At 35.8% G+C, this 26,440-nt stretch overlaps 1 protein-coding gene across 3 annotated transcripts in view; it reads left to right on the forward strand.

Moving 5' to 3' along the window:
- The window catches only part of PCDH10 (protocadherin 10), a 32,215-nt gene extending 15,774 nt beyond the window's left edge, over positions 1-16,441 (forward strand). The window contains exons 5-7 of one of the 3 annotated variants that reach the window (XM_049815349.1): positions 11,389-11,484; positions 13,452-13,526; positions 15,852-16,441. In XM_049815349.1, the coding sequence (XP_049671306.1) occupies positions 11,389-11,484; positions 13,452-13,486 (131 nt within the window). In that variant the 3' untranslated portion in view covers positions 13,487-13,526; positions 15,852-16,441. The remainder of the gene's footprint in view (positions 1-11,388; positions 11,485-13,451; positions 13,527-15,851) is intronic. The other 2 variants (XM_049815350.1, XM_049815351.1) reach the window with 2 other exon arrangements.
- The last annotated feature ends 9,999 nt before the right edge of the window (positions 16,442-26,440 follow it).

Raw genomic sequence — 26,440 nt, forward strand, 5'->3', positions numbered from 1 at the left:
CAAACAACAGGAGCAAAGAAAAGAAAGTGAGCACAATCGTTGTAGCAATGAGTAAATGGTTCATTATTAATAATGTATTCAATAAGGCAAGAGGAATGTATAAGAGGAAGTTGATGCAGGAAGGAACTTTAGTTGAGCTACTGGCTAATTGCAATTGTAATAAAATTAAATTTGGCTTAAGAAAGAAGATCATATCAACATCAGTTTGTCAGTAGAATGATTTTTTTAAAAGAAATGTTTAAAATGTATGAAACAGAATCCTCATATTCAGCAAAAATACTGTATAAAAAGTTGCAGCATGTATGAAAATGGCCATATGAAAAATCAGTAGCAAAGAAGAAAAAGCATATTGCAGAATACAAAAAAGTATTTGAACTGAAAAGGTCTCTTAAAAAGAGTGATTCTTAGAGCAAAATGATCAGAAAAGAGCATAAGTTCTAGCAGGTAAACTTTAGGATAGTAATCAGTGGAGATAAGAGAGACTTTTTAGAGCAAATAGCCAAAGGCATGCAAATAAGTATAGACAATTTTTAAGATGTCAAGTATAGTAAGCTAGGAAAGAATTGGTGGGTCTCTTGAGCTGCAGTTAGTGAGGACAAGGACGTTGCAGAGATTCTAAACTGTTTCATTGCATTTGCATTTACCAGAGGCAAGGTGGAGAAAGACAGACAGGCACATTTAGGAAGCCACCCATCCCAGGTAACTGTTTAAAATAAATGTGCAAGACTGAGTCATGGAAGAGGATGTTGTTGAAAAATTGACTAAAACAAATAGGAAGAAGTCAGTGTATTATGCGTTTCTTTAATTTTTTGTTTCTAACAAAAGCTAGTAACCAAAGAATGTCAGAAGTTGTGTTCATTGTTAAAAAAGGTACTAGAAAACCTTGTTAGTTAGAGACCAGTGAGAAACCTTAGCATATGACATAAAATTGTAACTCAAGGGTTTTAGGAACAAAGTAGCTGGCATCTGCCCAGGAAAATTGCACAGAAAGATTGTCAATCTATTAGAATTTTGATAGAGTGGGTGAGAATTAATCAATATAGTGTATTTGAACTGTCAAAAAACCCCTTTAGCATAGCTTCTGTGTAGTAGAAGAAGCTACTAAAGTAAGCAAGTGTTGTAACAGGGCAAAGCATTACCAGACTCTCTGTGCCTAAGAGAAAAAAATCGTAAGGATAAATGGAACATTTTAGCAGAAGCAGAGTTCCCCAAGTATCCATGTAGAGATCCATGGAATTAAAAAAAAAAAAAAAAAAAGTATCTAGAAATGGAGATGAGAAAAAGGAGGCAATATTTGCAGATGACATAAAATGGTTTAGGTCAATCAAGCCTCTAATAGACCACGTATGCCCACATTGTGCAGTGAAGCATGGTCCAGAAAACCCAGTCTGCTTCTGACCTAGCTCACTCTGGAATTGAAAGCTGCAGAGCAGTGTCAGCACAGTGGAAGAGCTGAGCAAAGTTACTCGCTTAAGCTGTGCTATTAGCGCAATAGCTACAAATGTAAACTGGTAGCTTTACATGGATCTTTCACTGTGCTGTACGAGTGTATCTGTTCAAGTTTGTGTCTGCTTGGTGATTCCTGCACTGTGTTCCAATGGTTACCTTCAGTGCAGAACCTTAGAAAAGATAAATGAGGAAGGTGATGTATATTATCATGAGGAATTTGAACTCTTCTTGAGAAAAAAGACCATGGAATAATTCCCTGAAAAGCTTCCCCCAATGTGGAAAGCCAGCAAGAAGGAAATAAAATGCCAGGTTGTAAAAAGGAATTGAATTGAAAATAGACTAAGAAATAATTACAAAACCCTTACACAAAACATATCACTATGTTGGTCTAGCCCGTCTATTCATTCCATAGAAAATACATAGTGTAACAGCAAAAATACTGAAAATATTTATATGCAAAGTCATATCAAAAGCTTAGTACTAATTAATTTAGACAAGCTGTGGTAGGGACATGAAGTAAAGAGGAAACTGCATGAAAATAGAGAAGGTAAGCTGGGCGCTTTCGTTTGCTGTTCTCAATAACAAGAGAGCAGCAAGGCAGCAAAACAATTGAAGGGCAACCAGGTCATGAACTGATAAGATCGTACACATTTGACACAAATAATACAGTAATCTGTCAAACTTATGATTATGGGTATGATTGAAACCAAAGACTTAATAGTGGGGTTTGGGGTGTTTGCTTCTTTGTTGTTTGAGGTTTAGGTCATTGCATGGATAAATGAAAACAGCAGCAGCAGCCATATTACAAATTATAATGTAGAAAAAGATATAAAACCTCATATTTGAAAGAGTTTCTTTATGTCCCATTATCAAATTTTCACCTTACCAGTGAAGCCATTGGACTTATTCATATACCAATTTCCACATAAACATACATATTCTGTATATTATTCTGAGCAGAGTATACCAAAAGTAGATCTCTTTGTACTCAAATAGTGTATCATGAAGCATATATTTTTTACGTATGTTTTAAGTATTTGTTATGAATACAGGTTATAAAATTGTGATGGGATCAATAAATTGTAGGGTTTTTGAAAACAGGTTTCCCCTAGAGCAACTCCAGGATTCTTCTCAACTTGCATATTCTTCGTACTGTGTAATTTACACTTATTTCTTCTTATTCATCCATGAGATTTGAACACAGCCTTTCTGTAAACAGTTAAGAAATTTTCATAATGTCTTAAATGTTTATAAAACATGAGATTCTGAACTTGACTGGAGAAAATAAAATAAGTGAAATAACACTGGCAAGGAAAATAAAATGTAGCTTTTGAACAATTCCTGTATTTTTAAAATAGATTCTAATAATTTCTATATGATTTTTCATTCAGTGGTGGTTGTATTAGCCATTATTTTTCTAAGTGTTTTTACTGTAGTGACCAAAAATCCTAATCTAAGATTCAAACTCTTGTACCAGATTCTGTAGGATATTTGACAGAGACTATCTTCACAATAAATACCTGATCAGTCTGATTATGATCTATTTCTAATACTTTGGACCAGGTCCTGGGATGGTAACAGTGGGAATAACACCATTACATCCATGTCAGTGTTTTGATCTATAACTGATGATAAGAAGTAGCTTAATTTTTTAATTTTTTTTTTCTGTAACTGTGAAACATTCTAGATGTGCATTTCTTATTATACTTATAGTAACTTTAGGAAAGCTCTACTGACATTACTGATAGAATACTTTTTTCTACCTATTCAGAGGTTAGGATTTTTTTTTAATATATGAAAACAGGGTAATATTGCCATATTACCTTAACTTTCTATGTATAAATGCTTATTTTGCTCTAAAAAAATGTCTTTGGCATAGCTTAATCTACTTTGGAAGCAGGTTAAAATAAACTACATAAAGGCATAATTTACTACACAGAAAAACAGTGTTTATACAAGGAGACATTCTGGAATAATAATTGTGTTCTAAAGTAGCCCCCTAATTAGCTCTGCAATATTTTCTACATAGATGCAAGTATCTTCATCTTCACCGATGAAACGATTTCATTATCATGGTAATTATTGCCAACACCATCAACATATTTTATGTATGAATGAGGATTTTATCATGTTAGGTATGACATATACATAGACAGAGGATAAAAAAGCTGGTCTCTTCCTCAAAGAGCCGGCTGCCTAAGCAAGGTGAATTGGAAGGGAAGAAAAAAATTCCTTTCTTTGGCTAACTTTTTATTTGTGTGGCATGGTTACTGAACATCAACACTACCTTTGATAGATGCACATAAGTCTAGGCTTGCAGAGTCAAACAATTTGCGTGAGACTTGTTTGTATCATCCAAAAAATTTATAGTTCCTCATTCTCATTCTGTGCCTCTGTTTCTCAGCCTGGATAGCCATCGACTCACTCTGCAGTAGAGGTACAATGAAGGTCTGTATGCAATCAGGGAGACTGGGCTTGGATCTGAGCCAAGCCCCTGTGTTTGTGTGGAAGTATAGATGTAGTCTGAGGTTCTTGTTCTACAAAGTATTTGTCACCTGCTCAACTTGACCTATCCAAGTCAAGTTGGTTTACAAATAAAATTAAAAAGCTTTCAAAAGTCTTTGCACAGTTGAATGTTTAGGAATTGGACCATCAATTTATTTCAAAGAATCTATCACAGAACTAGCACAAAGAATGGTTTAACTTACAATCATTATCCGTCTTCCTGAATTAGATTAGAACAAATGACCTAGAGGAGAAAAATGTTCTTATCTTTATACCAGGACAAGAAGTGTCTCACAATCCTTTGATTATTTTTCAAAGGAATAAAAAAAGTGTGTGTAAATATTTTTGGGGTATTTTGATCTAGTTAGGATCATAAAAGGCCTATTTCTGTATGGCAGGATATGTAACGCATTTTCTGCTGATGTTTAACATAAATATATGAAAAGATGTTTTAAGCAAGAAGTCTTACTGTTTTGGAAAAGTTTCCAAAAAAAAAGAAGGAGGAAATTACAATTTTGTACATTTAATATGATGGAAGAAAAATTTTCTTCGTTTTTTTGTTCAGTTGCATGCATCTCGTTTCTGGAAATTAGTTGTGTGGTTTTATCACAGCTGTGACAGACATTATAGCATTACATTTGCATAAACATAAATAACAGCTATTTTGAATGGGACACTTGATCAATTTTTAAAAATGAGGCCTGTCTACATTTTTGCTTTTAAAATTAGCCCACTTGATTTCTAATACAAATCAGGTAAACTTATGAGCTTTCTGATCCCTTCATTAATAATTTTTAACTCAGTTTGTGATTTTCACACATACTTGAAGTAAAAATGCACAGAAGTAAAAGAAACAAATTAGCACCAATAAGTTGCATGTACATATTACAGTTCTTGGGGTAAGAAGAAAGAAAACATTGTAATGCTGGATTTAAAAAAAAAAAAAAGTTGCATTGAAATGCAATTTTTATTCGTATGAATAAAGAAATTATATGTGTGTAGTAAGAGTTGGTCCTTTGTGAGTAGTACAGTTTTGTGCCCAAAAAGAATGTTAAAATTTTATCTTTCAACTTTAAATCTGATCTGCATAGCTGAATGTCCTGCATATCCTGTCACAGACAGTGGAACTCTTCACTTATATTCAGGAATTTACCTCTGGGACAGGATACAGCTCTCATTTCTGCACAAATGAGAATGACTTTGTACATGCAAAATTGCTCAGCAAAAATGGAGGCTGAGTTGAAAAGCCAACATCTGCTAATGCTATGAAACCTAATTGAATACTTTTCCTTTTCTAAAAAGTCTGATAGAGCATTCCCATTTTTGCTGTATTTGAAATGCTAAAAGATTTATTCACTTGTATCTGAAGTGGCTAACTTGGAGGTATATCATCTCTATTAGGTAAATAAAGCTTACACAAAAAGCCCCAAACCTGAAATAAACAGGTAATACTAATTAAAATATAGTAAGGGGAGAGCAAGACTATCATGTATTTTGACTCATTATTGTAAGTACTCTATGATCTTGAATAAACCACTTACTGGTTTCAGTGATTATTGCATAACTTCTGAAAGGTATTTTTTTCTCACATTCATGACTGGTTTGCAGTCTTCATCTGAATGTATTCCTCCTGCAACTGTCGCTCAAAGGGAAGAACACTTACAGAGTATTACTGCAATAATAGAAAGGAAATGGATAATTCAGAAAGCAAAAATAGAAAGGAATATATAAATATGCAAAGATAACTTAGCCCAATAAAACCTATAAATTACATGATTTTTATGAATTTTTATGAAAATAATGAATATAAGAAATAAGCATTCTTTTAATTTTAAAGCACAGGTGTTAGCTGTTATATTTAAATACTATTTGCTTGAATCTCTTTATGTAACTGTGATCTTGGACAGAATTAACAGTACCCTGTAAATGTACAAAATAAAAAGAATGTACCCGTTATTGGGTTTACATAGCATCTTTTATCTTAGTTGACTCTAGAGCTCTTTGCAACTACAATGCAGGAAAATAATTGAAAAAGTTAAAAAAACTTGAGCAACTTTTATTTGAAAGAAAATTATATTTTTAGTTTGTCTTAAAAATATATAATTTTAACTATTTCTTTTCCTCTAATAGCTGTAGAAGTCTGTATTTGCCAGTTCTGAGTGGAAGACATAGGAGTCTTGTAAATCTAACTGTCTCAGACTGGTGCTATATTTATTCATTTATGTCAGTTTTGAGAGTGCTTGTGTCTGCTGTGAATATACCATCTGTGGAGATTTTTTTTTAAATAATGAAATACCATTTTCTGGACTCCTACCAGTGGAATATGAAAAAACCCAGCAGAAAGATTGCTTGAAACTTTAGGACTAATTTTTGAGATTACTGTGTTATGCTGGTTTAAAATTCCAAAATGCCTCTTGTCCTACAAATTTAAATCCTATGACAAAAGTAATTTAGCCACTTACGGACATGAGTCTCTTTGGAAAGCAATGAGATGTTTGCAGTTAAAATTTTCAAAGGCACTGAAGTTATTTATTTTTGATAGGCAAAATCTATTAATTATTAATAAATGCTATTCTTAAACGTACAAACCTCCTTATTGTGACAGTCAGGAGCTGGCAAATTGAATGTGTGGCTGATCTTGGGTCTATGCGCAGCAAAGTCTTCTCTCTGCTTGCCTCTCTCTGAGGAACTCCTTGGCCTGCAGTGCAGAGGAAATTATTTTTGTTTCTGGCTCTTTTGCTGCACACAGTAACTCTGATTTTCCACTGTCATTTCCACTGCTTTAATTTTTGAGGGCTTCCCTTCCCTTCCCTTCTTTTTCTTTTTTTTTTTTTTCTTGACCAAAGGCAGAAAAATAGGGGAAGCCATTTAAAGAATGCAACAACTAGCCAGTAAGAGAAGGAATTGCATCTATTTATCGTGTTTGGACAAGCACACTATAGGGATCGGTGTTGCTATTTATTTGGCAAGCTTGTAAACAGCTCTATTTGTACACTAGCCACCAAGAATCCACAGTTTCATGCTAGCAGTAGGATGACTGCTGCTGGGAAGTAGCTGTCAATATATTTAATTTGTTTTAGAAACATAGTATAGTGAAGTCATATGATGTATTTGGTACCTTCTTCTAAGATAGGAAGTAGGAAACACAGACAATTCAAATGTAATTTTTGACTTCAATACCTAATAAATTGTTGGAAGAACTAAATATGATGATAGTAATCAACATGGATTCACTGAAGATCCAAACTCTCCTAAAGTAATTTAATTTCTTTCTTTGATAGGATAATGGTCTTTATTGGTTGAAGAAAATATTGTGGACATGGAGAAGCAAATCTTCAGAACTTGCTTCCTAAATTCTGCCTGAAAATTGTGTTCATATATGAGTTGCAAGAGTAAATCTGCATTTCTTGCATACACATGAATCTATTTCATATGTGTAAATGACGTTATTTTACATGACATTTTCACAGGTTATCAGGAGTAATGTGGATTAGAAAGAAAAAAAAATGGATGCAGAGTAGATTCACCAAAGAAGTTACGGGGATGGCAGACTCCTGTTTTAGCAAGTGACCTGAGTCCTCTGACTTTATCTTTTCACCTCCAGCATCATGGCTGCATTCAGCACTGGAAAAGGATTCATTATGAAACTGCTTGAATGCAACCTTTCTTTATTCATAAGGAATTTTACAGATGCTGATATTGCGGATTCATCTTATGTCAGAGTAAAATTCTGTCACTTCATGACTTTTTAAGTTGCCTATTTGTGCTTTAATTTGATATCCATCTCTTCTCAATTGGACTTCAGATGACAATTGGAAGTAGCTGCACACAGCTGTGGGTATTGATAGGAACTGAGATCTAAAAAAGTTCTTGCTTACAAATGAGATGCAGTAATAACTTTTTTTCTGCTCTACTTGAGATAAAGTGCTGTGTGCTTTGTACTTGCAATATTCTGTATGTCCAATATGGCTACACTGCTTCTAATTAATTAAACAGGATCCTTCCCAGCACTGGAATGTTATGGTCTGTACTCTTACACTCTCTGGCATGCCTTTAGCCTGTGTCAACTAGCTTTCTTTCCTAACAAGTCCTGGACATGGTGTGGGCGTCAGAACATGGGCCAGGGACCATGCCTGAAGCAGATTGAATATGATCACACTATATGGCCCCCATATATTGCTCAGTAAGGCTGAGAAATTTTAATAATGTCGATATAAGTCATTTCATTCTGGTAGTCTTAAGTGACAAAGAATGGTCATGGGCAAATTTCATTTACGGACAGAAACCGAGCCAATATGTCTTCTTGAATAAGAGAAGTTTTGAAAGGATTGTGAGAAGTTTATATGATACACTTAAGTATGTTATCTTGCTAAACTGGGAAGGACTCTCTGAAATCTGAGTGTATGCTGTTCATGAAAAACAATGTTAAGTACTATGCTTTAGAAATGGAAAATAAAATGTTCACGAAAAGAGAGGGGACATACCTGCCAGATCCTGATGCCACCTAATCCCTGCTAGGAGAGAGGGGTAGTGGAAAAAACATGGCAAAGGTAAATTGGATAGGAATACACAGTGTGATGCTGATGTAATACTGTAACGCATGTTACCTCATGTAAGAACAAGTAAATTTAATTATTTCAGGCCAAATCCAGCATGATTAATTTAGGCACCTCTGAAGGCCACCAAACGGTGGCTTATACATATCTGCTTCTCCCTTGAATCTATAGGGAACTTGGGCACTTAAGAGCAATTTAGGAGGAATGGTTCATATCCCTCCTCTTCTCCCCAGGGCACTGAAAATTTTAAGTCAAATTGTAGCCAGCCTTTAGTGTACTCTGCATTGGTTAACTCTCAGACTGACATGTTCATTTTCAGGCTTGTCAGCTTAAAGAGATGTGTAGTGTAGATTTCAGATGAGTGCAATAAAATGGTGAATTTTGAAAAGAAAAAAAAACACTGCATGGAGGAAGAAAAAAAGAAGATTGAGGAGAAGAAATGATGGTTGCATACAAGTACATAAGCAATTTTTATTAAAAAAGAATCAAATACTGGTATTACTAAGGATAGTACCATATTTATTAGCTTACAGTGAATTGGGAAGAATGTGAATTTGCTACTAGAATATGTATGCAATTAGAATAAGTTGATGGAGAATTTGGAAACATTCTTACGGTATATGCTCTCTGCTAAGTTTGACAAACATCAGGGATAATTTAGGAGTTATTTAATTGGTCTTAATACAGTACATAATTATAAGAACCCTTGCAAAATTGAATATTCCATGATTCTCTGAATATAATGGTGATGTCATGTATTACCTTTAGTGTTTTCAGGTAAATAATAAGGTTATAATAGTACAGAAAGAGGAAAATGCTTTCTTCTGCTCACTGTATCTTGTGGGAAAACTGTCTTTGGTATTTTTACAGTACATTATAGAATATAGTGTAGCACTTTCTGTGCTGAATTGTAGTAACTAAAAAGCATTGTTTCTGTAGTAAATAAAGGCAACCAGAGATAAATCAAATCTGACACATGCTATGCCACTGGGCTGTTATGGGCAGTGAAAAAAAAATTCTTAGCATTTAGAACAGAAAATCAAATGCACATAAAAGTATCTTATGTGCCACAGAACATTGATGACAAAATCCAGGACTTGATTCAAAAGAAAATCCTTCTTAATCATATGTTTAATGTAAAGCACATGTTGATTAAGGTCAGTGCTTAAACTTAAGCCTATGCTTGAGGATAGTCCTAATGGGGAGAAATTTTATCTGGTGCTTACATGAACTGGGACTTGGATACTTATTCCTTATTCTTAAGAACTGGTTTGGGTTTTTTTCGGAGTATCAGCTAAGTCCAGGCAGGATATAAATCTCAGAGCACTCAATAGCACCAGAGAAACATTATTTCAGTGACTGTCCTGATGTGTCAACATTTGTATCAGGTATCCCACTTGCCATTTGAAAATATTTACCAAGACATGTTCCAAACATCAAAAATATCTTTTAAGTATGTATTTTCCAATTTTGAAATGAAGCTAATAGAAATGGCAATATGTGTCAGAAATTTGGTCAATAAACTTCTTTCAAAAAAGAGTGATGATCTGTTCAAGTTGTTGATACAGAATTCAACACATTTCAAATTTGGAAAGTGTCAGTTTTGTACTTAAGTGCAAAGGACAAACCTCTTTCCCCCTTTTCATGGAGTAGGTAACACTACTTGTCATGTTCACTAGATTATGGTCAGTGCAGTGTCCACCACTGTCAAATTTTGGCTTGGCTGGGAATCACTGTTTCTTGAACTGACTTAAATGAATATAGACATGGAAATGTATGCACTTAATGCAAGACAACAGAAAGGACAATACATGTGGTTACGTTGTTCACTTTATGCAAAAGATAGCTTTTTTGCATAATCATCTTTTTCCAGAAGTAAAGATGTATTCTCAAAGGAAGGAGAGATTTTAATGGTCTGTGAGGATTATTTATTAGCTAAAAGCAGGTCTGTTTCCAGAAAAGATTCAATGCAACAAGTACAATCTTTTGCATTGTGGCCTACTTTATTTATTCACAGCCTGAAGACCTAATGCTCACAATTTTTTTTCATTTCACATGAAATGTGAGTAATTGTACCCATCAGTCCAAATGCTGTTGGTTTATTTTAGAAACAATATTTACACTTTGAGTTTTGCAGATCCCAGAAAGAATATTTCATTCATACTGAATTCCATATCTTTATTAGGGACAAATGCTGCCTTGGTGCAACTTACATGGTCACATGTGGGAGCTTCTCCTGCCTTCCCTGTCTTGTCACATGCCAGAAATAGCCAGACAGAATGTGGTCTCATTCTTACCTAACTCCCTTGGTGGCCTTCAGAAGTCTTCAGACATACACATAAGCACATAAACAGTGGCCACCAGAGCCAACTGACTCACTGACATTAGGGGAGAGTTGGCCTTTTTTTTTTTTTTTTTAAAGTACAAAAGTAAGTATGTTCCATCTTCATTTTTTCAACTATTTGATATAATACAGAGTTAACAAAACCACATTAATTGTGTAAAATGTAACATGGTCATGTGGAATGCAAGCTATTTTGTCCAAGTGTACTCTACAGAGTACGTAAATTTGAAGCACAAAATTTCTTTAACTAAAGCCTTGAAATAAAAGAAAAAAATGTTCCCATTTAATTCATGAGGAAAAGATATATGAGAAAAATAGTATTTTCATATTTGTGTACCAAAGTTTATTGGACTGGATAAGACAATCTCTTTTTATAATGCCATTAGTGGAGTTCTCATAAAATATTATTAGCAATGCTTTAAAAAACTTCTTTAAGTAATAGCTCATTAAAAAAAAAAAAAAAAAAAGACTTTATGGATTGCAAAAGATACTGAATTGACACCTGCAATGACTGGAATACTTTTTTATCCACAGAACATGGGTGGCAGCAGAGTAAACCCCATCCTACATCCCCCAGCCCCAGCCCCAGCCGTGTGTCTCACCCTTTACCTGGATGCACCACTACAAAGGGTGAGGGAGCTATGGTAGTTTACTCTGCATTCCCATTCACCTGTTGATCTCTTTCCAAAAATATAGTTGCTGATAACTGAACTAGAGCTCCAGGTTAGCTGAAGCAGCCAGGATATTTCATATAGAATACTTTCTACCACTGCTTAAAACCTGGTCTCTGTTAAATTGTGACGAGTTAAACCAAGAATGCTGAATTTGCAGTCTGTTGGTTGTCACTAGAATTATCCATTCCTGGCTCTGTCAAAGCTGATGGGACTTAGTCAAGGGCAATATTTCATCTGCTACAGTTAACGTATAGACTGTAAAGCAAACCATAAAAATATAAAGACAGTTAAAATTAATAATGCAAATTTAAAACCAACATTGCCGTAATGTATATGAGGTAATTAACTCCTTTTAAAATTATTGTTCACTACAAGTGAAAGGCATTCACTGCAAAGCCTGAACAGCTGGGCTATTTCTGAGCGGAATGCAGGAGATTACAGCCTCCCACAAGCTCTGTATCAGTTGCCGTGTTGCATGGGGACCACTTGATCTGTGTAAATGTGACATGGTGAAGCACAAGTTTTTTACAGGGGACCCACAAGGAAAAACATAATGCGTTGAGTGCTTGCATAGAAGCCCATATCTGAAAGCCCATATGAAGACAAATGTTACTTGGATATTGTGCTAACTTACAGAATTTGGATCTGAAGTAGCAAGGTGACAGTTTACATGCCGGCTTTTCCCCTTGTTCTGTTGCATTGCTTGCTTTGATTTAAAGGAGAGGTTTTTAGGTTCAAGTGTCTTCTTTCTCCTAAGTGCAGGGGGATCAGCAATATTTCTGTAACAGCAGCATGCCTGGCGTTTGATATTCTTTGGAGATTTTATTATCTAGGGGTTGATTTGGATCTTTAGACTGTTGGCACTTGGGGGAACTCAGCAGTCATTCTGTTATAGCAGATATAATGCTGTGGGAGTTTATGGAGCTCTTAAATATAGTATAGAATGAAAGTGACAATCATTATAAAAGGTATAGGATGTGTTTTCTTTTGCTGCTTTGTTCGCCATCTGTGGAGGGAAGCAGTGGACCTTCTCTCCATCCTAGTTAGATTAGCTAGCAACACTAAGCAGGAGAAAATTTTGATTCAGAGAGTTAGAAGGTCTTCCAAGTACAGGCAATCCCTTCTAGGGTTTGCCAAGAGGAAATGTATATGACTATATTCATGGCTGTAAAGTAGTCTGTTATCAAGTTTGGATGCAATAGGATGCCTCACGACAGGGTGAGAGGAAGATTTATTAAAGAGACTAGGGCTTTGCAGTATTTTCTGTTCATTTCTGATTCATAAACTAGGAATAATCATTGCACGCTTTTCTCTTTTTTGTTTCTTATGTTAATGTTTTTCATTTCTTTTTCTGCTCATCTACCACTGGTGTCTTTACACATCTTCTCTCGTCAGTGTATACAGAACTAGCTCACTGTGAACGGGAGGCTTACTAATGTGTGCTGAGGAACAAATGAATCTTAATATATTTTTGCTGGGTTCTATTTCCAGTTTTTATTGCAATTCTGTATAAATTTTATGCATTAAGCACTCTTACTGTAATACTCAAAATCTTTGTTAAGGTCTATGGGGAAGGATCAATAGTCAGTACAGCACAAATTGTGTAACCTAAGAGCTTTAATTGGAATATTTGTGATTCTTTAATCATCTTGTTCACCTGAAACACTATTAGAATATATGTACAAATAGTATAATTACATTAACAGAATTTTGAAACTGCTTATTATTAAAACCCTCTTTCTAACTAGTACCCGTACTCACACAGACTTGAAGCTTCCCTATGTACTAGTTTGAGAGTTTGGAACAGGAGCTAAAATAGGGATGAAAGAGAGAGCTGTGATCTCAGAGAAGATATTAGGCACCAGAAATTATGGTGTTCTTGTTCCAGCTCTTACACTGACTCTGATACTTCCATTTCTATAGCACTTGCCATCTCTGGATCTCAAAGTGGATTATAAAGAATAGTGATTTAAACCTTCCTGCACCTCTAGGAGATAGGTAAGCAATATTATTCCCATTTTACAGATGGAGAAATTGTGATACAGAGAGGCTTCATGTTTCTTATTAAAGTTTATTTATGAACACACATGCATGCACACACACAGAGCCAGAAACAGATCTCAGAACTTTCATTGCCCTCTGTTTTAAGCTAAGTCCATCCTCCTTTCCATTTAACCTCTCTGATTTATATTCCCCATCTGTAAAAAGACGGAAACCGGTATAGACATGGAGAGATTTGCTTGCACATAAAATGCTGTGCAAATACTGGAAAAAAACCCCATGGAGGACAAAAGTTGCCTTTGAAATCCAATGCACTTTATGTGTTGGCAGAGGATATTGTAGGATTTGGGACAAGGATTTTTGTAGGTGGGGAGAGTTGCAGGTGTTCTGCACCCTAATGTGTAATATTTAGTTATTGCTATAAAACGGCCTGATTGTTTTGTAATATAAGCATATTAACTGAAGTTTAAAAATTTTTAAAAATGCACTAATTTACATGGAAAAAGACTAGACACAGCCAGTAACTCAATCTCTGTATTATCTGAAAGAATATTGTAAACAGATTTTTCTGTGCACCTCAAGTGCCACATCAACACCACCAATGCACTGTGTCAGACAGGAGTAGAAGGACAGTAGCGCTGCATGAAAGCAGCAATTGCCCCGGCTGCTTATCTGTATAGTTTTCTCCCATGAAAGTTCTACTGTGACTGTACTGCAGCATCAGTTCCTCAATGGCAGACAACAATCTAGACCACCCTACCTACGTATTCACAAGAGAACTGAAATTATTAGTAAATTTCTGGAAAAAAGTTATGAAGATCAAATATAAGTCTTGTTATTGTTATTACTATTATTGGAATGATTGTTTCTTCTAATATTTAAAACCATATTTTAAAAGATGTCTAAAAACTTGATCAGTCTGATCACACAGTGCATCAAAACATCGTGAAGATTCTGATTTCATTAATCACAATGTTAAAAAAATAACTTGCGGAAGCTTTTAAAAATCCTTTCTAATTCTGCTACTGATTTGCTACAGAATTGAAACATCCAAAACGTAATATATTAGATGTTTTAATTTTAATGTTACTAATGTGTCTGGCCATTGTCTGTATGTTGAACAGATAGCTTATATGTAAATGTTTTTCACATTTTTCTGCATGTATCCTATGGCATAGGCAGGCTAGATTAGATGAACATACAACATCCATGTTAACCTTTTCCTGTAAGTAATCTAACTTCCCTGTGATACAGTAGATGCGTTTCATATGTTTCCTAGTGAATATATATAGTGAATAAGTATGGCTAATGTATATATTTATGTTAAATGGAATGGAGACTGGATGTGTTTGTGTGTCAGCATGCAAGCATCAACATGTATATATGGATGGCTTGATTCAAAGATTCAAAAGTTAAGATTCCTTTTTGGTTTACTTGTAACACTTCATGCACAGAAATATACTGAATTTCAGGTAGGGATTTAGTTGATTTGGAGCTAAGGTAAAACCTGATTTTATCATTACAAGCTTTACTGAACAATAATGATGATGATGATGATGATGATACTTCAGCAAGTGAGTTAGTTCCTTGTCTCAACTTCGTATGTGGCGGAGATCAGAATTTAATCCAGGGTCTTCCTGAATGCTAGTACAAATCATTTGTTACTTTTGCTCCCAATTACGGTTAAAATAGCCAGTGTCTTGAGGTAATATAGCTACCACAGCTGGTGGATTAGGATATGGGTTTGTTAATGCATTGACCTTCTTCATCTATGTAACACGAGTTAATTTCCAGCCTGACAGTAAATGCTGAAATTTGAATTGTAGCACTAATGCACCATTTTTTCATCTCTGTCAAACCAGACTAAAAGGTCATTTGGTGATGAGGATAATGGTTCACTCTGAAAGAGAAGGAAAACCGGCTTCTGAGTCTTTGGGGGATTCTAGATCTTGCTTCAAATAACAAGCTGAACTAGGAAAAACTAGGCTTGGAAATTCCAGTAATATTGAACCTGCAAGTCTGACTATTTGCCTTGTTCTTATACTGATTCTGTATAGGCACATTGGAATACTTGCCATGACATGTTAGACAGAATAATAAAGCAGCATGTGAAGTTTGGTTTTCGGGCTATCAAGCCTCAAAAAGACTTTTCTCTGAAAAGTGAATCAACATTAAACTGTTTGCTACAATGGGAATTTTAAGCGACAGTTTGTGACAAGTTTTGATTGTTTCTCTACACTCTAAGAAATACTAAACCTAAGAACTCTTGGAGACTGATTTTTTTTTTTTTCTCTCAGAAGTGTCTTTCTTTCTTTCCTGCAGCACGGAAAAGGATATGCTAGTCACTTCTACAGGACTTACCTGAAGCAGCATGATTTGCACAAAAGTCGACCAACAAAAAGCATCAACTTTCAACTTCATTATCTTGGCCATCCAGTTCTGTGTAACTGAAGGATTTGTGTGCTGTTGGAGACATCATGGCCAACAATAGGACCTAATTGCTCTCAGCAGGCCTGAGAAATGAGTTGAAATGTGTAGAACTGTAGAAACTTCAGAGGCAACTGATCTTGCCTCTCTGATCAGTGTGTGCCTGTTTACAGCACTATATATCTTTCTCTCTCCAAAATGTCACTGAGCCCTTTAGATGTTTATATTCACCACAAGAAGCCAATCGTACAGATAAAAGAAATGTGCATTATAAATGCAATATCACTGTTTTAAACTTGACTGTTTTATATTATTTTTGTGTGATCAAGTGTTCCCCAAACTATTCCAACTTTACAAGAGAGATTGTGATCATGTTCTTTTCACCTGTGGGTCATAAAAATGTTGTTAATCTGAAGACCCACAAAATTATCAAAGACATTCTGTAGTTTATACACCGTGTTGCAAAGTGTTTACTGTACTATTTCAAAGCTTCTAAATAAATATAAAATATATATATATTATATTATATATAATTTTCCGAAAAACGTGGTACAACTTAGTTGATTTTTAAATGGATTCATACAGTCTACACCATACACTAAAGTGAGAAGGTAATTCAGGGTTCCTAAGCTATCCTTGCTAAAAACAAAAATAAAAGAAACCTTTAATAGTACTTCCCCAATATCTGTATTTTGGTCAATCCTGTTTTTCTTGTTTAAAAAAAAAAAAAAAGCTGTAAGCAACAACATTTTGTCTAAAAGTTGTAATGAATTTTCAATGCCAAAGATGCAGCTGTCAATATTACCAGAATGAGCGCTATGTACTATCAGAGGTATAAATCACTCTCCATTATTTTGATTATATTTCTATGGTTTTTAATTTGGAATCACAAAATCTTTTATAAGGCTCTATAAACTCACCTGTATATGTTGTTAAAAAGAACACTGGGTGTCTGTACATTTTGCAATGTAAGATATTATGTAAGTGAAGTTAAGTATTTTAAGAAAATCATCCCAAACTCATAAGTATGCATACATACATACATACATACATACGCACACACACGCACAAACACCCACACATCTCTCTTCGACATAGTTTTGTGAAACTATACAAATATATTGCCTAAAAATATTTCTCTTGTGGCTAGGAATAGTTGTTGATAGAATTCAAATTACAAAGGCAAAGTATATGCCAAACTATTGACTCTTTTATCACAAAGGAGATTTGAAATTAGGAACATGGCACATTCTCAGCTGACCCCTCTCCCATTGGAGTTAAAAGGGGTTGGCTACCATCTTTGTTGGGAAAAGGATTAAGCCCTTGCATATAATCTTTATGGTCTGTAATAATTCTGTGGTCTGAAATGGTATCTTAGAGCATTTCTTTTCTATGAAATATTGAAAAAGGTAAAATTTCAAAGGTAAAGTTTAAAATTACTTTCATGTCCATGGAGTTTAAGTACCATTTACTAAATGTAAAAATCTAGTAAAATGTTTTTTTCTTTTTTTTTCTTTTTGTATTGTGTTTTTTTCCCTACTGTACCTTAATATGTCAAATATTGAAAACCAATGAGAGAACACTGTGTTATCAACCAAGGTCTAGCCAAATTCAAACAAATTCCTAGTGATGATTCAATATTGAAGTAAGACAAGAGAAAACCTCTCATTGATTGCAGTGGAATTTGGATCATGCCGTTATATAGAAAATCTGATATCCCCACCAGTGCTGCCACAGGATGAATGTGTGAGAAGCTGAATTTAGCCACTGCTATGTCGTAATAGAGTTTGGGTTTCTTCCTTTTGTTATTTTTGTTTGTTTGTTTATAACGACAGTTTCTGTTAGATAGAAGTATATAAATCATCTGTATGGAAACCATCCTGCTATGGATCCAAACAAGACTCCTGATCAATTTGCGAGAGCTCTTTGTACAAACAGCTACTGGACCGAGCCCTGAAGTTGTTAATTTAATACTCCGAACAAAAAAATATGCTTGTTAAACACTTCTAATGTGTATGTCTAGCACATTTATATAAGTACAAAATATTTTATAGGATCCTTTTTGAAATGTATATATTATACAAAACACAATCAAACAAAAGCACCAACAATAGCTATTGATTTAAGCAAACAACAGTGAAATGTTTCTCTAGCTGTAGGTAGTGGGACTTTTAGTCACCTACAGGCTTTGTTAATTTTATGAAGAAAAGCGATGAAATTTGTGACAATTATTTCATTTAAAGGAGTTTGTTAAATTCTTGTTTCTGCTTTTAAAGAAAGAAGGTCTTTGCCCTTCTTAGAACTGTTTTTTCTTTATTTCCAAGTATCTCTCTAATATTAGACATATACTGTACATTAAGGTTGTTTTCAGTCTTTGGGAGGAGAAGGAAACATTTTTCCTTTCTATTTCATGGGCAGTTGGAGGTGTTTTTATTTAATGAAACTGCCTTCACATTTTGCATGCCATTTTTTCTGAAAAACTTAACCATACCATACCCTGTCATTTGTTTCCATAACTGAACTCTTTCCATGAACTGTGTATATGATATACATATCCTTTTTTTCTTTTTTCTTTTTTTTAATGTTAAATAATGTAGACATTGGTCCGTGTATGCACAGAAATCTTTCTGAGTTCACTGGGAGAGTCCCAGAGGGAATCATGATAGGATGCAGAACTGTTGAGGAAAAGGAAGTTTTTAAGTACTACAGCCTGGGCTCCCAAGATATTTAAAGACGTAGCTTTTGCCGATTTCCCTAGCTCACTGTGAATTTCAGTACGATAACATTTGAAGACACAAGCTTTAGGACACATAAAACCCTAGTACATAGCTGCTGTGTCCCAAGAGAAGTGCTGAGAAGCGTATCAGGCAGTACAGAGGCTCAACCGCTCCCCTTTCCTTGTTTTAGTGGGGGAGATACCTGTTGCATCCAGCCAACTCCCATTGAAATTGACTGTTCAGCATCTCCCATATATTTCCTCATGCTAGTAGGTGCCTATTGGCAGCGATAGGTATGTAAATGCCTTTAAACAGTAGCTTTTGTATTTGCCTCTTCCTTTAAGCATATGTGATGCAAGTATCTAAGGACTCTGATTTGCATATTGGACACAAAAGTAAACTGAACTAATCAGAAAATGCTTAGATTGGATGTTAAGGGGAAATATCTATACACAAAAGCTGGGGTAAGAAAGGTTCTGAAATCTCCTTCATTAAAGGTTTTCAAAAATAGTTCAGAAAATACTTGTCAGGGATGATATAAGTGTACTTAAACGTGCCTCAGATTAAAAGCATGGACTAGCCTCTCAGTCCTGTGGTTCTGTAATGTTCCTAGTAGGGCATGCTAAGCTTTGCAGGATGCGATCTGTACACAGCTGTAAGGATAAGAATATTCTATCCTTCAGTTAGGTATCAGAAACAATATTTTATGTTTAAATTTACAATTTACAAGTATAATAGAACAAGCTGTCTGTGTGAAGAACTGTCTTTGGAGTAAACTAGAGTTCCAGCACAGAAGACAGGATCTTATAAAGAATAACAAAATGGAATCAGATCTGTAAATCTTTTTTTTTTTTTTTTTTTCTTTTTTTTTTTCTTTCCCAATTCCTGCTTTAGATATGTAGCAATGGATTTCTAAGCAGCTTGCCTATTCAATTTCTTCAAAACCAGACTTTGGTTTCTTCCACACAGGTTCTTCCAAAACTTAGAAATATTAAAACATTTCACTACTTGAAATAAAAGTCCAATTATTTAATGCAAGTTTTTGCTGAGCTGCCTATTGAGAGAAAGAAAAAAAGAAAAGACGTATTTCCATTAATATAGTCTCAGCTGATTCGAACAAGGTGTAGTAGTTTTTCGTCAGTATTGTTGCAAAATTAAGTGGAATGACAATGCACAGATAAATACAATTTGTAAAGATTATGCTTCCTGCATTATAGTCACTATATATGTGTGTGGGGAGATATGTGTGTGTATATAATTATAGTTCAAAATCTGGTAAGTTGCCACTGGATTTTTTCTTACAGGAGCACGCTCCTATCGGTAAATGCAAACAGAAGGGTAGAAACACATTTATGATACTACAAAGTTAGACTTGTTCCTTAGTGTAGAATGGAGTTTTGTATTCAAGATTTGAATTCAGTCCCTTCTTCATGCATTGTACCCACAACCAAGCACGCATTTCAGTATTTGACTCTCAAAATTTTACCTGCTCATAGTAGGCTTTTTTTTTTCTTTATTTAAGTACTATCATTCCTCAGGGTAAAGGGTGGATAAATAGATAGTCTTCCTAGGCTGATAAATTGTCATTCCAATTTTGCAAGGCTGTTAAATAATTGTACGTCTTATATGGAGAAAGCTGATCATATCCTGCCATTGTTCCATGTTCAAGTCTTGAGTTTTATGGCACTGGGGCTTCTGAATTAAAACCTACACAAAGGCTTAGGAGCCAAAGTAACCATCTTTGATATACATTTAGTTATTGCAATTTGATTGCAAAACATTGGCATCAGATAGCTATAAAGAATAGAAAGTTGTTTATTCTATTTGCAGTAACGTAAAAGACAGCCAGTAAGACTTTGTTATAATATTATGCTATGAGAAATTCTGAAACTGTGAGTTAAATCCATTGCACTGATCCCTACAATCAGAGCTCAAATTCTTCTTAAAGAGCTCCTTCGTTTTATTTTGTCTCTAATCTGCTAATCTGTCTTGGTATGAAATGAATACATATATATAAACAAATACACACATCCATTAAAATCCATTGTTGAGCATCTGTGTTTTTGTAGATATCCTCATATGTAAGAAATGAGCAAGAACTAACCTGGACAGCTTTCTTGAATTGAATTTGTTTTGAATTTGAATTTGAATTTGTTAATAAAGTTCATGATATTGACAGACATCAGGAAAAATGAAATCTATGTGGGTGTAGTTCTCCAGAAGGCAAATGCTTCATTTAAGAAGCATCCTGTCAGAAATGCGTAAACGTGAGTGCTGGAAATCTTGCTGAGTCAAGATGAAACACACTGTGCTAAAGCTTTCTTGTTTGCTGTGTCAGCACTGATTAAAGCGTCCCCTGGATTTTAACCACTTGAGTAAATCAGAAGATATCCAAAATGGCAAACAGGGTTCAGATAACGTTTACCATTCTTACTGAAGAGAGCCGAAGGCAATAGGTGAATATATACTAAAATATTTGTGTCTATTCTACAATGTGGAAAATTCCGTTAAGCCAAACAATTAATGAAACAAAATGCTTCCAAATATAGGCACTTCAAAGATTAAAGTTCATCTGATGCTCAACTTAAAAGCGTATTTGGGGTAACTCATCTTTGAGGTGCACTAACAGTGAAGAGTAATGTATAACAAAGCCTTATGACAACGTGATAAAGGGAATGTAACCAAACCAACCTTAAGTTTTAGAAGATGCAAACATTCAGGTTGCAAGACTGAACTGTATTTTATATGCATCAGAGCCTAATTCCATTAAAGGCAATGGCCCAAGCCACGGTGATTTGAAGGAGAGCAAAAGGAAGTTTTCATTTCTTTCTTTATGCACATGCATTTTTAAGCAAGAGCAGCCTACAATGAAATTATTTGACACCAGACAAAGGGAAACTTGACTAGCCCTGCTTTTAACAAGCTGCGCAATCAAGTTTGGAAATTTGGACATGGCTATATGTCAGTGTAAAGCAGACATGTTTCTAATAATTTTGTCTCAAAGCAAAATAATATCACTGTTCAGATTTTCTAAGAATACAAAGACAGAAATGCAGTCTGAAAGAAATGAAAGATAGATTCATGTTTTTACTATGCAGAAAGGCAGAGAATTAAAAATTCATTGGAGCAGAGTATTCTTACACTGCCATAGCTGTTGGCTGAAAACATGAGCAAAGCAAGCAAAGAAAATACCAACCTCAACAATGAACGTTTCAGCAAGTTTTGCTTTGGAAGGTAACAAACACATCCTAATTCAGACCTAGACTGAAAGAGGTTTTCTGTCATCTTTTCTGGTCTAACTTTTACTCGGAGTATGAAAGCAGTCCTCTGAAGGGTTTGCATGTTCACCTCAATGCTGGGGGGGGAAGGGAGGTATTCCCATTTGATGAGAATAAAACAGAAAAAAGACCTAGATGAAGTCTGATGTCAAAATTACCTAGTAATTCCAATCCCATCACTACAGCTTTTCTAGACAGGTATCAGAATAATTTAGGGCAGCAACTTTATGGGATGGTGACAGAAGAGCAGTGGTGTGGCACTCTTCCTCTGTGAAGAAGAAAAAGAGAGAGGAGAGAGAAAGAGAGAGAACATTCTCTGCTCTTCCTAGTCTCACAGATGACATTAATTGGTACTTAAATAGTGCTTTGTTCAGGAACATAAATATCACAAAAGAGAAAGATTTCACCAGGAGAGCAATATATTTGTTGTGGCTTATGCTATCTGCAAAAAAAAAAAGATGAATGCAAGCAAACATTCTCCTGGCCAACCCCCTGAAGATGAGGCTAAATGATGCCCTTGGAGCTCACGGCCACTCAGTTTTTGTAAGAGGCTTGGTTTGATTTATATTCTGACTGTCAACAAAGAAAGAGAAGAGAGACAGAGTGCTGGAAGTAAAAGATAGTTAATTAATATAATCTGGGGAGAAAATGCAATATACCTTGTAATGACATCATTAAACCTCACTGAGCTTCTGGAAATGATCTGTTAAAAATTAAACAAACAAACAAACAAACAGATCCCCCAAAATAAAAAATAAATCTGCTGCTTGATACTCCAAGTACACGTTTAAATTAGATCAATCGCAGCTGAGTTGGAAAATAACGGCATGTGAAGCATCATATTCCTTCTTACCTCTATTTCCAGGGGACACTGGGGGACAGCCCCTGGCATCCAGCACCTCCCTGGGGACAGGGATGGGCTGAGGCTGGGACGTGCTGTCAGCCCACGGGTGGGGGTCAGGATCAGGCCCGGTGCAGGGAACCAGGGTCAGACACAGTCCCCGGACAACAGGGCTGGGGGGGGGGCCCTGGCCATGGTCACCCCATGGTATGTCGGGGGGCTTCTCTCCACAGCCCCTCGTAGGATGGGGCCACCCTTGGCTGCTCTGGTGCCCAAAATCAAACCCCCAGGAGCATTTCTCACCCTATTGTGAAAACAATTTACAAACTTCCTTCCCAGGTATATTATTATATTCTGCTTCAAACACTGCTTTTTAATAGATGTTACTTCATTGTGCTTTTCAGCATTTATGTCAGCTGGGTTTGGGGGGTTCCTGGCATTATGTATAGTTAAGTAATAGACATACCAGTGTAACTTTGAAATTTTGCCTTTATAATTAGAGGTGGATTTCACTTAGCCCTTATCATATAGAAACAAATATTAAGGTTTCTGGGTCGAATTTTGCTACTTTAATTCCTGTTGTCACTTCCTGTGTGACAGCAGAGGAATCAATTCCATTTTAATATTAATGAAATATGATTTTGTTGTATTTAGTAAACCTGATCCAAGAAGTACCACTTATCCAGAAAAAATTCCAGGCAAAAGGAGGTAGTTTGCCTTTTTTTCTTTTTTTCTATAAATAGTTTCCAGACCTCCCACTGTTCAGGGATAAAGACATGAAATGCAGTAACAGAAAATATTTGAAGTCTGCACAGTGCTTTACTGGACTGGGAAAATTTCTTTCCTGTTTCCATTCTATCTGGAGTAAACTGGAAACCACTGTTTGTATGCAAACTTGTCAGGCGTTTAATTCTTCATTTGCAGAGTGAAATCTACAACTTCACTGAACACATTGCTAATATTCACAGATCTAAAGCTTCAGGAAAAAAACAAACCCAAAAATCTTACTGTTCTCATCCAAAAAATAACCTTGAGCACTGGAAAATCCATGCATAGCTGGAAATTGAAAAAACTTTATTTTAAGGTTAGATTTCTATTGAGTGCTGTTCTGTGTGCTTTATATCCTTTACAGTAAGCAAAATACACTCCAGTGTTATGACAGATGCCTGTATCACTATCCTTATTTTACTGAAGCATAATTCAGAAATTTCATAATGCTATTTATCGCAGAGGTGGGAATAGAACCTAGTTCCTAAATCAAAATAATAAGAAAAAAAACCCCACAACAACAGTGATTATAATATAAAATAATGTAAAACCACATGGGTGCTACAATACTCAGACGTCCCCACATGCAGGTTAATGAGCTAACTAGTAGTCTAGAGAGCAATACGTAATTTGGTGCCCTTGGTTTCTCTGTCAAAAGAATATATAATTATTCTTTGCAAAATGGGACAGCTTCAAAGAGAAAAATGAAGAGCTCTTCATCTTTCCACTCAGAGCCTAAATCCTTTTGGCCTTGATGATTAGGGAAGGTTGGGAAAAGAAAATTGGGTCTAGATCCCATCATATAAAAGAAGCATTTGTCCTCAGCAGCCAACATCATGCACAAATACTATGATCAGTATGGTAGTACGGTATAAAAAGGGCCTTTATCAGCATTTATTTCCCTGCTCGTTTTGTGTTCAATACATGTCTTCCCAGAACACCTCAAAATAGGATCCTATTTTGTTAAGATGTTTGTTAAGAAGTTAAAGACTAAGTACCCAAGATTTCCAGAGCAGATGGTATGACTTTTGGAAAATTTTTTCAGGGTGTGAGAAATCTGTATTCAGTTGTCTCCATCTCAGATAATTTCAGCATCCATATCCATCTTAGAAGAGTTTCTAAACAGCAAGTTGGAGGATTATCTCCTCTTTTTGCTGTTCCAGTCTACAAAAGCATTTAAACTTCTCTTGGTGCAGGAACCAGGCACATGTGCCACCTTCTACAGCTAATCACTGATTAAACATAGACTCATTTGCTTGCTTTCGAGTGAGTATTTAGTATTGTATAGAAAAATTTGCTCGGTAGGTATTTGTAGATGACACACAGAGTGACGCTAGGCAAGTAACAGAACCATTAGAGAGCTTGCCCTCTTGCCAAAGGGAGAGATCAAGAGAGCAAACCACACCTGACATTTTAGACATATAGATGAATGTATGATCAGAAAATACTCAGACATAATAGTGGTAAGAGCAGTCTAAAAATCTTACACTAATTGAATGCATGACTGGGAAGGGCTGACCTGGCATTTACCTGGCAGATGTTGAAAAGTTCAGAGATTCTGGACAATTGGATAAATTTCCAGAAGGTAAGTCTTTCCTAAGTCATCCTATTGATGGCAACAGAATTACTGTACCAGTTAAGTCGGGAAACAATACTTCTTCACCATTTCCCTGGAATAAGAACCTGCACGCCAGCATTATAAACTGGAAAGACTCAGAGAAAAAATAAGAATGTGGCTTATGGAATTGCTGATATAAAAAGAGGATTTGCCCACCCCTCTGACTCCCTGGGACTACTTCGATGGCCTCAGACACCCTGGGGCTGCATCTCACCCTGGTTCCCCTCACCAGGCTTGACGCCGACCTCCACCCGTGGGCCAATGTTCCAGCCCTTCCTTGGCCCAGCTCTGTCCCCAGGGAGGTGCTGGATGCCCAGGGCTGGGGCTGTCCCCGGCCGCTCTCTGCCTGCCCTTGCTCCTGTCTGGGCCGGTGGGATGAGCCCTGCCCTGATGTCCCTGGGGAGCCCCCAGTCCCGAGGGAGCCCCCAGCCCCTCAGCACCCTGGCACTGGGAGGTCATCCCTCCCAATTCTCCCACCTTGCTGCAGGATCAGCACTTTGAATGCCATTATCAATACAAGTTTACCTAACCTGTTCTTGCAGACTGTACTAATGCCAGGCACAACATGCCACCGTTGTAAAAGAGAGTTTCCAAAGAGGATGGAAAAAGGAATATTTCATTTTGAGATGGAGTTTTGTTTTGATAATTTTATTTCCTTTATGTCATGCTATTGTAAAATACTAGGGTACCTAGATTGCAGAATAGTAGCTGTTTCCAATAAATCAAACAAGAACATTTCCTGTGCATATGTTGTCACTAATGTTATTCAAGGTCCTTGTTTTATCTTCTTGGTCTTGGTTTGCTCTTACAAAAAAACCCCTTGCACCTATAACAGTTCTGTCTCTCCTTCTTTCCCCAGTCTCCTCCCCCTCCAAGACATTTAAATGGGCCTGACAGTACCTTGAACAAGTAAGATAATGAGAGAAACTGTAGGAGACATATGAAAATAAATTCGTTTGAAGAATTTTGTACACTTGTTGGTGTGCAGGTAAAATCCTACCTCAATTCCAGTGTAGTCTAAATAAACCAAGGAGAATAAAGGTACTCTCTTAGCCTAGCATGTATTTGTGTTATTCCAGTCTACTACAGGTGAACAACTTGCCCTGCCAAGTCCATTGTAAAGAAGGTAAACTGACCCATTAATCAAAATACCAAATATCTACATAGAACTACAATTTTATACTTGCATGAATATATATAAATAATCAATGTTTGCAAACTGCATTAAAAAGTGAGATACGGGGTTGTCCTTCTCAAAGTCA

This window comes from Accipiter gentilis, chromosome 12 (assembly GCF_929443795.1).
Source record: "Accipiter gentilis chromosome 12, bAccGen1.1, whole genome shotgun sequence".
In the NCBI taxonomy this organism is placed as follows: Eukaryota; Metazoa; Chordata; class Aves; order Accipitriformes; family Accipitridae; genus Astur; species Astur gentilis.